Source organism: Primulina tabacum, chromosome 17 (assembly GCF_025594145.1).
Source record: "Primulina tabacum isolate GXHZ01 chromosome 17, ASM2559414v2, whole genome shotgun sequence".
In the NCBI taxonomy this organism is placed as follows: domain Eukaryota; kingdom Viridiplantae; phylum Streptophyta; class Magnoliopsida; order Lamiales; family Gesneriaceae; genus Primulina; species Primulina tabacum.
In genome coordinates, this window is record NC_134566.1 from 13,053,738 (window position 1) to 13,071,585 (window position 17,848).

At 35.2% G+C, this 17,848-nt stretch overlaps 1 protein-coding gene across 10 annotated transcripts; it reads left to right on the plus strand.

Annotated features, from left to right (window-relative positions):
• The first annotated feature begins 12,216 nt into the window (after positions 1-12,216).
• Positions 12,217-16,405, plus strand: LOC142531928 (E3 ubiquitin-protein ligase UPL4-like). Of its 10 annotated transcripts, none has more exons than XR_012816415.1 (8): positions 12,217-12,310; positions 12,639-12,728; positions 12,822-12,927; positions 13,446-13,689; positions 13,769-13,897; positions 13,989-14,263; positions 15,944-16,041; positions 16,122-16,405. XR_012816415.1 is itself a non-coding variant. In XM_075638200.1 (8 exons), the coding sequence occupies exons 3-7, from the start codon at positions 12,866-12,868 to the stop codon at positions 14,238-14,240; spliced, it is 585 nt and encodes a 194-aa protein (XP_075494315.1). In that variant the 5' UTR covers positions 12,217-12,310; positions 12,639-12,728; positions 12,822-12,865; the 3' UTR covers positions 14,241-14,263; positions 15,944-16,405. The 10 variants fall into 10 exon arrangements, 7 of the variants coding, with proteins under 7 accessions (XP_075494315.1, XP_075494316.1, XP_075494314.1 ...); XM_075638200.1 differs by having other exon boundaries at positions 13,989-14,072; positions 14,175-14,263; positions 15,944-16,405; XM_075638201.1 differs by lacking the exons at positions 15,944-16,041; positions 16,122-16,405 and adding an exon at positions 14,648-15,937 and having other exon boundaries at positions 13,989-14,072; positions 14,175-14,263.
• The last annotated feature ends 1,443 nt before the right edge of the window (positions 16,406-17,848 follow it).

Consider the following 17,848-nt stretch of genomic DNA (forward strand, 5'->3'; position numbering starts at 1 on the left):
CTTGGAACTAAAACCAACAAAAACAACGGTGAATACAATATCAGGTCCTGTAGACTTGATTAAAGGATGTGGTAAAGCACAATTTTTGTTACCTAATGGTACAAAATTTTTGATCAATGATGCTTTATATTCACCACAATCGAAAAGAAATTTGTTGAGTTTTAATGATATATATTCCCATGGGTATGATACTCAAACAATGAATGAAGGGAATGAGAAATATATGTGTCTTATCACATATAAATCAGGAAAGAAATATGTGATTGAAAAACTACCAATGCTCCCTACTGGATTGCATTATACACATATAAGTCCCATTGAATCAAACATGGTAGTTGATAATTCTTCGATATTAACCAATTGGCATGATCAATTGGGACATCCTGGTTCAACAATGATGCGAAGAATTATAGAAAATACACATGGTCATCCACTGAAAGACCAGAAGATCTTTCAGAATAATAAGTTTCAATGTAAAGCATGTTCTCTTGGAAAACTTATTATAAGACCATCACCAGTCAAAATCCAAACTGAATCACCAATGTTTCTTGAACGTATTCAGGGTGATATTTGTGGACCAATCCATCCACCATGTGGACCATTCAGATACTTTATGGTATTGATTGATGCCTCCAGCAGATGGTCACATGTATGTTTATTATCAACTCGAAATGTTGCATTTGCAAGATTACTTGCTCAAATAATAAAATTGAGGAATCAATTTCCCGATTATACAATCAAGAAAATTAGACTTGATAATGCTGGTGAATTTACTTCCCAAACTTTCAATGATTATTGTATGTCTATGGGAATCATTGTTGAGCATCATGTTGCTCATGTACATACACAGAATGGATTGGCTGAATCATTGATTAAACGTCTGCAAATGATTGCTAGACCAATGATTATGAAAACAAAGCTCCCTATTTCTATATGGGGACATGCAATTTTACACGCTGCTTCATTAATTCGCATCAGACCAAGTGCATATCATAAATACTCCCCATTGCAGCTTGCATTTGGTAAAGAACCAGACATTTCTCATCTGAGAATTTTTGGATGTATGGTGTATGTGCCTATTGCACCACCGCAACGAAAGAAAATGGGACCTCAAAGAAAGGTTGGAATTTATATCGGTTATGATAGTCCATCAATCATTCGATATCTTGAACCTCAGACAGGCGACGTGTTCACAGCACGTTTTGCTTATTGTCATTTTAATGAGGAAATCTTCCCAATGTTAGGGGGAGAACAGAAACATACCGAAAAGTAAATTACATGGTATGTATCATCATTGTTACATCTGGATCCAAGAACAAAACAATGTGAAAAAGATGTACAACAAATTGTACACTTGCAAAGAATAGCAAATCAAATACCAGATGCATTTGCAGACACAAAAGGGGTAACTAAATCATATATACATGCTGCAAATGCCTCTGCTCGAATTGAAATTCCAAAGAAACAAATGGAAGATACTCATGATGTCATTAAACGCCTGAAGCGTGGAAGGCCAGTCGGTTCCAAGGATAAAAATCCTCGAAAAAGAAAATTCATAGAGAAACACGATGATCACAAAATAAAGAATGACGTTTCTGAAGAAACACATGATGATCACAAAATAGAGAATGGTGTTCCTGAAGAAACACATGATGATGAAAATGTTCTGTCAGAACCACAAACTGACGAGAATCATGAAATCTCTATCAATTATATTAATACTGGAAAAATATGGAACCGAAAAGATATAGATGAAATTGATGATATATTTTCTTATAATGTGGCAATCGACATCATAAATGATAACGAAGATCATGAACCAAAATCTTTTGGTGAATGTAAAAATCGGCAGGATTGGATAAAATGGAAAGATGCCATCCAGGTTGAATTAAATTCGCTAAATAAACGTAATGTTTTTGGACCTATAGTCCTTACACCTGAAGGTGTAAAACCTGTTGGATACAAATGGGTTTTTATTCGAAAGCGAAATGAGAAAAATGAAATAGTAAGATATAAAGCTCGACTTGTTGCACAAGGTTTTTCTCAAAGGCCTGGAATTGATTATGAAGAAACGTATTCTCCTGTGATGGATGCAATTACGTTTCGGTATTTGATTAGCTTGGCGGTATCTGAAAATTTAGAAATGCGTCTTATGGATGTTGTTACAGCTTACTTATATGGATCACTTGATAGTAATATATATATGAAAATCCCTGAAGGATTTAAGATGCCTGAAGAACAAAGTTCAAAACCCAGGGAATGTTATTCTGTGAAATTACAAAGATCATTATATGGGTTAAAGCAATCAGGTCGAATGTGGTATAATCGACTAAGTGATCACTTGATGAAAAAGGGATATGTAAATAATTCAATATGCCCTTGTGTTTTCATTAAGAAAACAACATCCGGATGCGTAATTATTGCTGTATATGTTGATGATTTAAACATCATTGGAACGAATAAAGAAATTCAAGAAGTTGTGTCATACTTGAAGGAAGAATTTGAAATGAAGGATCTTGGAAAAACCAAGTATTGTCTGGGTTTACAAATTGAACAAAAAGAATGTGGAATGTTTGTTCACCAGACAAATTATACAGAAAAGATCCTTAAACGTTTTAATATGGATAAAGCAAATCCTTTAAGTACTCCAATGGTTGTTAGATCATTAAACATAGAAAAGGATCCATTCCGTCCATGTGAAGATGATGAAGATATTCTTGGTCCAGAAGTACCATATCTAAGTGCCATCGGTGCCCTTATGTACCTTACAAATTGTACAAGGCCTGATATATCTTTTGCCGTGAATCTGTTGGCAAGATTTAGCACATATCCAACAAAGAGACACTGGAACGAAATTAAACATATATTCCGTTATCTACGAGGAACGACAGACTTGGGACTTTTGTATTCAAAAGATGCTAATCCAAGTATAATTGGTTATGCTGATGCTGGATACTTATCTGATCCACACAAGGCACGTTCCCAAACTGGATATGTATTTACTCGTGGAGGCACTGCAATATCTTGGCGTTCTCAGAAACAAACGCTCGTAACAACTTCATCAAATCATGCCGAGATTATTGCACTACATGAAGCAAGTCGTGAATGTGTGTGGTTAAAATCAATGACCCAACATATCCAAATTTCATGCGGATTATCATCTGATGAGAAGCCGGTGATACTATATGAAGATAATGCTGCATGTGTTGCTCAAATGAAAGAAGGATACATAAAAAGCGACAGAACTAAACATATTCCTCCTAAGTTCTTCGCATTCACCAAGGAGCTTGAGAAGAATAGATGTATTGATGTTCGTCACATTCAATCAAGTGAAAACTCATCAGATCTCTTCACAAAGGCACTTCCTACGTCAATATTCAGAAAGCACATATATAATATTGGGATGCGCAATCTACGAAATTTTTGAAGAATTGTTCGTGTCAACATGAGGGGGAGTTTACGTGACTGCACTCTTTTTCCCTTACTATGGTTTTTATCCCAATGGGTTTTTCCTAGTAAGGTTTTTAACGAGGCAGTATAAAAACACGTAATGAAGACAATCATTATGATCATCATCACAAGGGGGAGTGTTGAAAAATATATTTAAAATGTGAGTATTGAATATTTGAATGTTGAATATTTGAATGTTGAAAATAAGAGTTGTAAATATTGAAAATTAGTGTGTGATGATGTAGGTAATGATGTATTTTATTTTTGGATTATTTGTAAAGATTTCCTATAAATAGATATCTCATTTGTGAAGAAAATCACAATTGAGTAGAGAGAAAAATATTATAAAGTGTGTAGTTTGGTAAATTTTGAGAGTTTGAGATTTTTACTTTTTACCATAAATTTTTACTTTTTCACAACAGTGAGTACCGAATATAAAACATTGTTTGACATCTTTTCTTTTTCAAGATTCCCAAGGAAGCGGGGATCCGTTCAGAAATTCAAACAAATCTAAATGCCAATCACTAGAAGTCCTTTATTTTATAGGAAAATTAAAGTTGGTACTCTTTCACATCAAATGGTTGGGACATCATTTCATCTAGAAGTGTAGGGAAGGAAACATTTTATCAATATGAATTCAAGGATACTAACAAGATGCGTACAAATATTAATTATATAATAAAAATTAAAAAAAATTGTTTTTAAAAAAATTTGAATTATTTTATTATTTATCTTGATTTAAATTTTTTGTCATATTAGATAAATAAATTGATTAAAAATTTATATAACATACGAAGATTGTTTTCAAAATTAAAATTCAAGTTGTTGATTTTATGTTATATAATAAATAATAATTAACATAATATATATAATGAATAACTCATAGAAACAACATCAAAACTAATTAAATAGTAATTATTTGATAGAAAAAAAATAACTTATAATATTAAATTTAAATAATATTTAACCTCCTACATAATTTTTTTACTATTTATTTTTAGAATTTTATATCACATATAATTAATTTTATATCAGAATCAATCTTTCGTATACTAACATTAATAACTATTAATTTCTTGTTAAATAGGTTTTAAAATAATAAATAAATCAATGTATGTAATGAAATACACATTCAAATAAAATGATATGGTAAATATCAAATTAAACTCAAACAATAATTATTAAATATAGATTTAAAATTACTTGTATGATTTTCACCATTAAAATTTGAAATATAACCAAAGAAATAAACTTTCATAAATAATGTTATTTTTGGTATTTGTTGAATTAGCTAGTTTGATTTCAAAATAATTAAATAAATATATTAAAAGTCATATGTAAAATCTCTAATATTTTGACAAATGTTAATCAATTACATTATAATTATATTTATTATAATGATTATATCATATATTGTTTTTATATTAGAAAATAACTTATGTATCTTTTTACTGCTCATTACTATCTCTTTTCATGCATTTCATATTTATGGTTTTGATTGATCATTGAATTTGATGAACAGATGCATGCAATTTTTTAGTTATACAATTTAATAAAATAATCATGCATATAACATATACAATTTTTTTATATTCTGTCGACTCTGAGTAGTCCCTAAAGCTGCATGCAAACTCTTCCAAAATGATGAAGTGAATCGTGTGTCTCGGTCCGACACTATAGACACTGGAATCCTATGCAGTCTAACTATTTCTCAAATATATAGCTCCGCATACTGTGTCATGGAAAAAGTCATCTTAACAGGTAGGAAATGTTCTGACTTAGTAAGACGGTCCACTATTACCCAAATGACATTGAGTCCTTTCACTGTCTTTGGCAATATTACCACGAAATCCATCGTAATGTACTCCCACTTCCACTCGAGAATAAGAAGTGGTCGAAGCATTCCCGCTGGTCTTTGATGCTCTGCCTTCACTTGTTTACATATCAAGCATTCGATTATAAGCGCATAATATCTCGTTTGATTTTCGGCCACCGGTATAAAAGTTGCAAGTCCTTGTACATCTTGGTACTTCCGGGATGAACAGAATAAGGGGTACTATGAGCTTCAGTCATAATGTCAACTCTAAGTGAATCACCACTAGGAACCCATAGTCGACCTCGATACTTAACAATGCCATCTTCGACTGAATATAACATGTTGCCCTTCGATTCATCTCGTTGTCTTCATTTCTGCAATTGCTCATCATTAGACTTTTCGGCTCGAATTCTATCTCGCTGAGCGGAATGTACTACCAACGTAGCGAGATTAGGGTCCTTTCCCCTAGCATAAACTTCAAGATCAAACCGCTTAATTTCCACTTGTAGAGGATTATGTACTAATAAATGGGCCAAGACTGTCCATTTCCTACTCAAAACGTCTGTCACTACATTAGCTTTGGCGGGATGATAGTTAATATCGCAGTCGTAGTCTTTTACAGGTTCTAACCATCTTCTTTGTCTCACGTTCAGCTCCTTTTGGGTGAAGAAATACTTGAGGCTTACGTGGTCCGTAAAGATCTTTCATTTCTCGTATACAAGTAGTGCCTCCAAATTTTCAACGCAAATATGAATGCTGCAAGCCCAAGATCATATGTCGGATAATTATTTTCATGTACTTTCAACTGTCTAGACGCATACGCTATGACTCGCTCATGCAACATAAGAACTGCGCCCAATCCTAGCATCGAAGCATCATTGTACAACACATATTCCTCTTGTTATGTCGGCATCGCTAGAACTGGCACGGTAGTGAGTACTTGCTTCAACCGATCAAAGCTATTTTGACATTCCGGTCTCCATATAAATTTCGCATTCTTCTTCGTCAAAGATGTCAAGGGTACTGCAATGGATGAAAAACCCTTGATGAACTTACGAAAGTAGCCAGCTAAACCTTATATGGGTCGACCTTTACTCTCTCTTTCAACACGATGTGACCTAAGAATGCCACCATCTCTAGCCAAAACTCGCACTTGCTGAACTTTGCATATAATTTTCGATCTCGTAACGCTTGCAAGGTTATCTTCAAGTGTTGCTCATACTCTTCTCGGTTCTCGGATTAGATAAAAATGTAATCGATGAAAACAATAATAAATTGATCGAGGTACGGCTGAAATACGCGATTCATGAGATCTATGAAGATCGTCGGAGCATTAGTTAATCAAAAAGGCATCACTAAAAACTCATAATGCCCATAACGCGTTATGAAAGCCGTCTTGTGCACATCCGTCTATTTTGCTCTCAGCTGGTGATATCCAGACAATAAATCTATCTTTGAAAATACTTAAGCTCCTTGCAATTGATCAAATAAATCTTCGAATCGGGTTAATGGATATTTATTCTTTATTGTCACTCTATTCAGCTCTCCGTAATCGATGCACAGTCTCATGCTCCCATCCTTTTTCTTCACAAATAGTACAAATGCGCCCCATGGAGAGAAACTAGGGCGAATAAATCCCTTGTCTAGTAGCTCTTGAATTTGGTCTTCTAATTCCTTCATTTCAGTCAGTGCTAAGCGATATGGTGCCTTAGAGATCGACACAGTACTAGGCATCAATTCAATAGCAAATTCCACTTTTCTTTCAGGAGGGATGCCAGAAACATCGTCGGGAAATATATCCGGAAAATCCTTAACTATCTCTACATCCTCAATAGATCGACTGTCAGTGTCGGGTGCATATATAATACTAGCGAGAAAACCTTGGCAACCCTTTTGAATAAGCTTATTCGCACGCATGCATGAAATAATATGCGGCATTAGATTGTTTTGTGCTGCCTCGAAGATAAATGATTTCCCATTCGGTGGTCTAATAGATACCGACTTCCGCCGAAAATCAATAGTAGCCCCATTCAGTGTGAGCCAATCCATCCTCAAAATAATGTCGAACTCAGGAATTGGTAGTACTATAAGGTCCGCTCGTATAGTATTCTTTTGTGATTCAAGTTCCACATCCTTAACCATGCAACTAGAGACCATATGTTCGCCCGAAAGTACTGTAACTCCGAATCTTGACTTCATGTCCTTAGGTAAGATTTTTGATCGCTTCACGAAGGATTTGGATATGAAAGAATATGTAGCTCCGGAGTCTAGCAAAGCGTGAGTAGCTTTTCCCGCTAGCAATGTTCATCTTGTAATAAGAGTAGTGTCTGGCTCCGCTTGCTCAGCGTGCATCACATAGGCCCTTCCAGTCGTGGGTTGCTTAAGCTTTCGGCAATCACCAGCCTTATGCCCCATTCCTCTGCACTTGAAGCACTTGTAGGTGCCCCACATGCACTTGCTGTAGTGATGGCGATCGCACTCCTTGCAAAGTGGCTTCTCAGCAGTCTTCGAGACAATTTCTCTAGGTGGTTGTCCTTGTGGTTTGTACTATCCTGGCCACTTCGGTGCTCCCGTAAACGGCTTCTTGTTCTACTGAATTGATTGCTGGGCACGATTCCTCTTGTGCTGCATTTCCCAGTCAATATCCTTCAGAGATTGATCGGCTGGAAAAGCTTTAGAAACATCAATATTATAGTCAATAGGACCAGTCAGCATCACGTTTCGAAAGATCGTCGGCCTCAAACCATCCAAGAAATGTCGTAACTTCTCCGCAGAATCATTAGCAAACAATGGCATGAAATGACATCCCCTATCAAACTTCTGCACAAACTCAGCAACAGTCAAGTCCCCTTGGCGGAGACTCACAAACTCTCTGTTCAACCTCAAACGAACTTTGGTATTGAAATATTTATCGTACAATACTTTCTTGAAGTACTCCCAAGTCAGTGTCGCTAGATTCACCCCTCGCTCCGCTCCCTCCCACCATAAGGAAGCGTCGCCTTTAAGTAGATAGATGGTACAATGAGCTCAGTCAGCGTCCGCCATATCCATATACCTAAAGATCACCTCTAAATATCTAATCCATCCCTCAGCCACGTATGGATCAGTAGTGCCAGAAAAATCCACGGGGTTCATCCTCTTAAATCGCTCATAGACAGCTTCCAGTCGGACCCTTGCCCCATTTCCCACGTGTTGATCTAGTAAACGAGCCATACCGGCTAGTACACGGGCAATAGCATCTTGATTAGGTGGAGGTTGTAGAATCTCCCCCTCCTGGCTATCCTCATTATTACTACTTAGAACCGTCTAGGAGACATCTCTACACAAATCGTCCATAAAATGTAACCAACATGCATTTAACATTTTAAATGAAACATGCATCTAACCGCTATATCATGTATCATAAAAACATTTAAAGTTCAGCATATAAAATCTAAAGCAGTAAAAACTCACATACTTGAGGCGTGACTTTTTGAGTTTCTCGGAGTGGCAGTAACACAACCCTTTGGGGATCCTTGGCTCTGATACCAACTGAAACGTCCACTACGTTTTAACTTTAAAATCATACCATTTTTTTAAGCATAAAATTTGAACTTCACATTTAAATTAACTCAACATTTTCATAACCAAAAACTTAATTTAATATTTAAAATCTCAAATGCATAAAATTCCTAAATCGTCAATTAACAAAAATCCAACTTCCACCTTTTAATATGACCAAAAATAACTTCAAAATAAAGCATAAAAATATCTAATAAATCATTATCAAAATATTTATTTCAAAAATTCTATTATCAAGCTAACACGGAAAAATAAGTGTATATAGGGAGTATACAGCCGGCCTCGATCCCCTTAAGCGTCATCGCCTCCCTCAACTTCATCCTCACCTACAACATTCAAACCTAATGCGTCTAATGACTCAGCACATTCTAAACATGAGTAAGAAATAATACATATACAAGCACATGCAATAAAATCATACTTTTATTTAAAAATAAGCTATCATAAATTTGTAAGCACAATTTAATCATAAATCATAAATCTTTCAATCATTTTGAGTAAATTTTGATCCTTGAAAGTGACTAGCTATATCATCTGGTCGATTGATAAATCTTAGCTCATCATTGCGCATGGAGACGGGTACTAGGCACCGACGTAAAATGGAAATACGATCGTTGGGCTCCATCTAGAGCCTTCTCCCGTAAACGGGCTCTCTCTGAGACCTTTTCCCTCACGATATTCTCAAAAATCATATATCATATCCTTTATGTCACAGTCAATTCACATTCTTCAAAATATTTTCCCTTTTTTTTAATCATAAAATATCGTGTTCTTTCCACATTCGAAAAATAGCATTTTAACAGTAAAAATTGCACAGCTTTATCATAAATCATAAAATCCCATATTTTCATCACAAACGTTTAAAATATCATTTAGCATACGTTATGATTCTTCGGGACACTGTCAACCCTTTTTGTACTACCCAGGTGTAAAATGACTGTTTTGCCCCTGAACTCAAAATTTCTCGATTTCGACTTTTTCTCACTTTTATTTACTCGAGACTATCCCAAAGAATTATTTAATTTTCAACTTGACTTCTAATATTTTTATTTGACGTAAACTCGAGCTTTTCGATTTATTTCCTTAATTACTAATCTGTAAAGCGTTTTAATCTCGAATAAATTCAAACTTAAATATTTTAATCCTGAATCTTAAACATAAACTTTTCACACCTAAACTACCCTATCGAATCATGAATCGGCCCCTGTGGACCACGGTTCGAACCACCTTTCTTGTCCTAGCTAATTTCGAACCCTAATATTCCTATGTCACTTTTTATTCCCAAAAGCCCAAGCCACCCTTGAATGACCAAGGACCAGACCACCAGCCCTTGCTCCTGGACTGTCTCGGACCCCTGAACCACGCCTAGACCGCTGCAGGCCAGCCAGACCAGCCGCGTGCAAAGTTCCCTTCTTCTATCTAATATGCACGCGGACCCCTTTCAACCTAGCTGTGCCCAGGCCTGCACCAGCCCACCGCACCACCCCCTTAGGGCCACCCTGAACCCTTTTGCACCTAGCCTATCACCGCAGACCACATCCACGCCCAACTTCCAAATCCGAGCCCTACCCTTCCTAGTAGTCGCTGCCCCTTCTCCCTTTATGCCCCCATGAGTCTAGCGCTACTAGGACTCTCTTAGCCTTAGTCACGACCCACACCAAGCCCATGACTAGCCCTGGCCAAGCCTTGGTGCACCACCCCTCCTATCCAAGGCCTAAAGCACATGCAAAGCCCATAATACCCTAGCAAACTCTAGGTCTCTTCATTCCTTAGCCAAGCTCAGTTCCAGCCTTCGTGTTATAACTTACGACACTTTTCCTAACCCTTTAACGTCTTATATTGGCAGCATGTCCATTAGAATTCATAACGTTTACAACGCATCGTAAAATCATCAAAACTTTGAAAATAATTATCAAAACGATAAACGACTCATATTCAAATATTTTTCATGCTAAAATACGTAAAACATTCATATTATTATTTGAATAATGCATCAAAAGAGTTTAGAAGCGTGCCTTTGCGTTTTATAACTCTCGAATATACGATAGTTGGCGTGGGGCGCAAAAAAGGACGAACGACCGACAAAAACTCCTTGTTTCTTCGCCCTCAAATTTTCGAAAATATGTGTGTGTGGTGTGTGTAAATTTTCGACTGATAAGGGTTGCCAAAAGACCCTAGGTTTCTATTTTATAGATTTTAATTCGCATGTTAATGAGCTTATGTTTTAGATCTTTAAGTTTAGGAGCAATAGTTCCTACTAATCTTAGGTAATTTAGGCTCAATAATACATATTAAATTGAAAAATAAAAGTTTATAAATATTAGTTTTCAAAAATAATACTTTTGATCTTTTAAAAGGCCCTCATTTGCCCAAAACCGGCTTCTCGGATAAAATCGTGTTCGTCTCGTAAAATAATTTGAACTATACTATTTTTTTAAAAACTTAATCATATTTAATCGTATTATCAAGCCTCAAAAACATTTAACGAAAAATAATTTTATCTCAGTCGTCCCCGATCTCCTTTTCCCAACCTAGTATCAAATATTCGGATAAAATCCTTCAATTTCATAAAATCATGCAATTAGACCTTTAGACCTTTAATCATATAGTATGCATCATGTAAGCATTTAAAATCAATTAAATAAAACAAGCAAGTTATTTAAATCGTTTGCATGAATGTTGTTTACGTATGTTGACTTTTGGACTTTATAGGTTTAGTTCAAAGTTTAATAAATAAATCAAATCAAACATGTTCAAACCGATTACATAATATAATAAATTATGTGATAAAATTTGATATTTTTGTGGGATTTTTCTTGGACATTTGAAAATTTTATTTGTTTTTTAGTTTACTTGTTATTATTAGTTAATAGTCCAATTAAATTAAAAATGTATTTATTTCATATTTTAACTCAAACAAACATAATTTTAGAAGTTTAGCTTTTTTATAAGTTGCAAAAATTTGTAACCTGCATAAGTATTTTAATGTATTCATTATTATATTTATAATAATTATAGTTCATAATCAAATAAAATATTCACTTAACTTCTATTAAATTCAATTGCTACTTTTTTAAAATTACAATATCTCACACACCAATTCACTATGAAGCTGAAAATTTAAAATTAGTCATTCAAATCGAAATTCATGGTTCGATTTGATTTGGTTATAAAAATTAATGGTTTGGTTTAGTTTGGTTTTATAATTTTATAAATTGGTTTGAATTTTTATCGGAAAGTTCAACACCCTAGTCATACATATCTACTTATACGAAAGTATGAATAAGTTTAGAAGGGCCAGTTTTGGTCCGGTATCCGGTAACGTCCTAAACACGTGTCATGGAGCTTGCTCCTCCACCACATCATATACAAAGGACAACAGTACGTGAGACAGGCTCTTCTCTCACATCGAGCAATTTCTTCCACCAACAGGCTTTCTCTCCACCGCAACAAGGCGGGTCGATTCCGTTCTTTTCTTCTCTGGTTTGCTCTTGTCTTGCTTTCGTTTGGAGTTTTGATTTCTTCTCTTTGGTTTGCTCTTGTCTTGCTTTTGTTCAGCGATCCAATTGTTTTTGTTCTGCTTTTTTTCCCCTTACATTCTTGGGTTTGTTCTTTCCTCGCTCTTGTTTGGGGTTATGCTCATCCTCGTTAATTCGGTTTGTATTTCTGTGGATATAAGATATGGGTTATGGGTTTAAGGCTAAAACATGGCTGTAGTTCAGGTTGAACTAAACAGCACTTAGGCCATCTTTTTGTTTCCCTCCTCCTCCTTTTTCCTCTTGCTTTGACTTTTGTCTTTCCCCCGTTTCAGAGAGCAGCATCCAAAAACATTGCCATGCTGTTTGAGTCCTCCTTTCTCCAGCTCCTCGGTGTCGCCTCTACTGTGTTTCTCTCAAAAATGGTTAGATTTTGCACTGTCATTCTTCTTTGCCAGATGTTTTGGTTGATAAAATTGGATGCATTTTTTTTTATATTTTAAACTAATAATTTACAGGTAAATCTGGACAATTATGGAGGAATATATCATCCTCATAGTTGATGCTACAAAAAAGTCTGGAATTTCGAGACAAATGGAAGCATTTGCGTCAGGTTTTGATCAGGTTTGTTCTCTGTCTATCATGAATGGTCATTTGCCTGATTTTTGTGAGATACACTTTGAATAGTTCCTTCTGTTTTCTTTCCTTGTGTCCTACTCAAGAAATTGTGTTGATTTTGTTCATGGATCTTCTGCCGTTGTGAGGCGTATGATATGATTTACCAATGCCTGAATCTTTCTTCTATGTATAAAGATCTTGGAGTGTAAAATTTATACATGAGATGTAAAATGTATTGTCCCAAATATTTGCGACTTGAATAAGGTTTGTGATGATTGAATACCGTTTTCCACTCGCACACATAGAAATATAGTTATTACATGTGTGATGAGTTTATTTGTTCCTGCCAACATTGATAAATGAGCTGTATTGCTTCTAAGTTAAAAATTATCTTCCCCTGGATTTTAAAGAGGCAACCTTTCATATCTTTGTAAGATCCCTTTTCCTGGATTTCATTTTGCGTGATATGATATATTACAGAGTTTCTGATATTTGCTTCCTCCGAATTCTGCAATGGGTTTCAGGTTTTATCTGTCCAGCATCTTAAAGTTTTCATTGAAGGAGAATTGGAACGCTTACTGTGCGGAGAACATGCGCTATGGAATGTATGTATTATTAACAAACCTAACATCCAGTGAATGTCAATACTTGTTCTGGTCGCCAACTGATGTCATTTTATATTCTATTCTTTTGATATGGTCGGATGAGCTTTTGGATCACATCAAATTCGACCATGGATACACAACCAGTAGTCCCCCAATCGTCGATGTTAGTACATTGACATCTCTTGATTTCAGTTCTTAGGAATCCTTCATTTGAGCTAACGAGTATCTTTTTCAACTCTCAGTTGCTTGAAATCATGCGGGAGTTCAACCGTGAGCAACAACGAGCATTCTTGCAGTTTGTGACTGGTGTGCCCCGCCTTCCTACGGGGGGCTTGGCTTCTTTCAACCCAAAACTGACCATATTTCGGAAGGTCAGAGTATTGACAACTCTCGAGTAAGATCATACACCTTTCTCCACTAGACTGTAATTACTAATATTCTGGTATTTTACTTTCTTGACAGCATTATGGCAAGTGTATTGACGCCGACTTACCCAGTGTGATGACCTGTGAAAAATATCTGAAGCTCCCACCTTATTCAACAAAAGCTGACCTCGCTCTTTCTATTCTACCCGCGATATCATTTTTTCTTTACTTTTTCGTGGATCAAATTCAGAAAACCGGCTAACTTTTCGTGTGTGTTATGCAGGAAGTTATGAAAGAGAAGCTGCTATACGCCATCACCGAAGGGCAAGGATCATTCCACCTCTCGTAATCTCCTTCTCTTTGCCCAAACTGGTATGTATATATCTACAGGCTATAGCATGTGAATATGGAAATAGGGTAGTTGGTTGAAAAATTGTGGAGCAGATTTAATGGTTGGAGGAAAGAGACGGATGAAGAATACATGTGAAGATCTCTTCATGAATAGCAATGGTTGATGATTAATGTACAGAACTTAGGGTTGTTCATAGTTTCTATTTCTTTACAAAGATTATTTAGATTTTAACATTTATATCTATTAATTCCTTATCCAAGTTTACATAATTCAAGTATAAAGCCTTCGTGTGGTGTTTCCCTTTATTATATACAAGCGCACATATCTTGTGATACTCTTGTCCTACGTCTTAAAAATGAAAGATTTAAAATGAGTTTATAATGGCTTACAATGGACTTCTACAGCAACTTGGGTTAATCATTTTCGTAAAGCGAGGACGAATATGAAGTAGTTGCTATAGGGGCCCATTGTGCAGTTACGGGCTCAGGACGTGACATAATGGTATCAGAGCCGATCACCGGCATGGAACACCGAGAAATAAGTGCTATGCGGGGCAAAGTGCTACGTGTATGGGAGCCACCTTTTGAACCTGTGGGGCAAAGTGCTACATGACGGGAGCCACCTCTTGAACCTGTAGGAGCCACATCTAAATTCTCGGTGCTGGTGGATCGAGGGGTCAGGCCGCGACGAGGACGTCGCGTTCTGAAGAAGGGGTAATTGTGATACTCTTGTCCCACATCTTAAAAATGAAAGATTTAAAATGAGTTTATAATGGCTTATAATGGACTTCTATAACAACTTGGGTTAATCATTTTCGTAAAGCGAAGAAGAATACGAAGTAGTTGCTATAGTGATCCATTGTGCAGTCACGCAGCCGCGAGCTTGGGCTCGGGGCGTGACATATCTAGCGTGTTATATAACAATCTTATATATATATGTGTGTGTGTGTATATTATAAGTTTAATAAATTTTTATTTTATAAAATATGGTTTTAGTTAAAATATAACTACTGGGATGAATGATTTTGAATTAACCTTATTTATTGTATTTATTTTTATGCAAGTGACGATCATTAGATAATCGATTCTATGATTCAAGAAGAGAACGTAATAACGATCTTGTATCAAAATAAAATATTTGAAGTTTCAAGAAATAAATGGTGCTGGTTACAGTTACAGATAAGGTATTGTAAATCGTCATGAGTAAGTGATATGATGTTATTGGAGATGAGTAAAGAAAATAAAGATTTAAAGTTGTGTTTATGTAAATGGATTTAAAGTTATGAATTTTAAATATATTTCATTGTTCCAATGAATTAACGTTGGATGGATTTCGAATCATCGTCTTTTCGAATTTATGTAAATACAACGATGTTTCCAATGAATAAGGTGACTGTCATTTTAAATCTATTTTTCAGATTTTCTACGGCAAAATAAAATCCTATCATCCAGTTGGTATTTTTATAAGTTTAGTTTGATATCACAAAGCTTCATCAAATTCAATTAGTAAAAAGGTATCTCATGTATCATTTTTATTTTAGTAATGAGTTGCTAATACAGTCTTTCTAGGACAATTGATGTGGACTATTCTTTGTTGGATATATTATCACCGTTAGAAATTTCTGAAGGCATGAGGTGTAAAGTTTTGATAGAATTCAAACTGCCTTCTCTCTCAGTTCATGATGGTCTTGCTTTTTTAAGGACACGGTAAATTTGAGACTTTAGGAGCTCTAGCGATTTATGGCGTGCTTTTGGCAACTGCTGGAGGCATTGCATGTCATGATTTTGATGTCTTGTTGGTATATTTTTGTTCTATTTTCATTATAGTTTGCATAATTATATATTTCTTTCCTGAGATATAATATTGTTTCATGTTTAGAAAATCTTTTCGGTTGCTCCTGAGATTGATAATCAGTCCTTGGCTCATGATCATCTGCATGATAATCATCACCATGGGCACCACCATGGAATCGACATGGACCACCTGATTCTTGCTTTGAACATGACTCTGATATATATCGCTTTTAAGGAAGGGTAAACATACCGCAATCATTAAGATAAAACATCATTTGGTGCCTAAAGTTTTACAAAGATGTCTTTTCTTTAGTTTTGTGGTTGAATTTCCCAAAATTCTGAAATGCAACCTTTTGAGATATCTCCTAACCTCGGATCTTTATGTTGACATTTTTGTACTTTGATTAAACCATGCTATACTGGATAACAAAGATGGCAGGTGAGAGAACAGGCAGCGGCCTTATGAAAGCAAATGCTTAGCAAAATCGTGCTGATGCTATTTCATCAATAGTGGTTCTCGTTGGGGTTGGTAGATATATAGATAAATAGAATTCGTTTATTGATTGATGCGTAACATTATTGTACATATAAAGAGGTTCCGTTTGTTTGAGATATAAATTCTGTATTTCCTAAAACCTTGGACTCAGTCAGAGGTGGATCTGATAGGGTCTGAAATGCAAAAATTTGACAAACCGACATTTTCTATTCAAACGTGGTCAATAATATTTAGTAGATTGTGTACTGGATACAAAGTATTGACATTCATATACTCAGCTGCCAGCAGTAATTTTCTGCTCATTGATTACAATAAAAGAGGTTAATGTTGCGAATTGTTTTCTTTGTTTTTAGTTGTTTGACTTGCAATGCATTGAGGTAATATTATTGGATATTCTCATTGATTCTCTTTACAATGCTTAAACTCCTATATTTGCCGACGTATCATATACTAGACGTCAGCTTGTTTTTTTTATGGTATTTGGCATTTTTCCTCTTGTTCGAATCATCAGTTAGCTACAAGGGTTCAACCATGCTTATAATGATGAGTACAGAACAACACATTTTGTACTTTTTGGGTTTCTACTTTTGGAAAACATAATGTAAATTCATGTGAATTATGATGTGTATGTAACGTCCCGAAAATTTAAAGGCTCACGAAAATCACATGCATTTGAGTTTTTAAATTCTTTGTATTTTTATTAAATGTTTTAAATGCATAAATTAATTATGTGGTGCATATTGGCATGTTGAAAATATATTTTTCTACATGGTTGCATTAAAATGTAATTTTTAAAGGTTATTCGAGTTGCGATCGAGGAACGGAGACCAAGGGTTGAAAAATAGAAAAAAAATTTATTTGGTTAATTGTTTTTAATTATTTAAATTAAGGGTGATGCTTTTTCATATTTTTGTAAATAAGGGATTTTTAGGTGATTTTATACGTCGGGACGTAATTTTTATCGTGTTGGATTTTCAACAAAAATACATACATATTGGGAACTCGGTTAATAAATTCACAAATTTATTTAAGCAAAATAATTTTTAATATTTTAATCAAATACTAATGGACTAATTGGACCTAATTAACATTGTTAATGGGCCTAAGCTAGTAATTTGAGTTAGGTTAAGATTTTAGCAATATTTAAAGTGCTAATCACCCCATTAAACCACAATTCCTCACGGCCACACACCTTTTTACAATTAAAACTCCTCCTTTCAACAATTTCTACACGACACTTTATTCGTCTTCGATCTCTCTTCGCAACGCAAGAAGTCTAACAGTTTCTCTCGACATCTGTCTTTTATCTCATATTT

Coding starts and splice junctions, on each gene's coding strand:
- LOC142531928 (XM_075638196.1), top strand. CDS start 12,866: ATGCTACAAAAAAGTCTGGAATTTCGAGACAAATGGAAGCATTTGCGT. Junction 12,928..13,445: donor TTGCGTCAGGTTTTGATCAG/GTTTGTTCTCTG, acceptor AATGGGTTTCAG/GTTTTATCTGTCCAGCATCT. Junction 13,898..13,988: donor AACTGACCATATTTCGGAAG/GTCAGAGTATTG, acceptor CTTTCTTGACAG/CATTATGGCAAGTGTATTGA.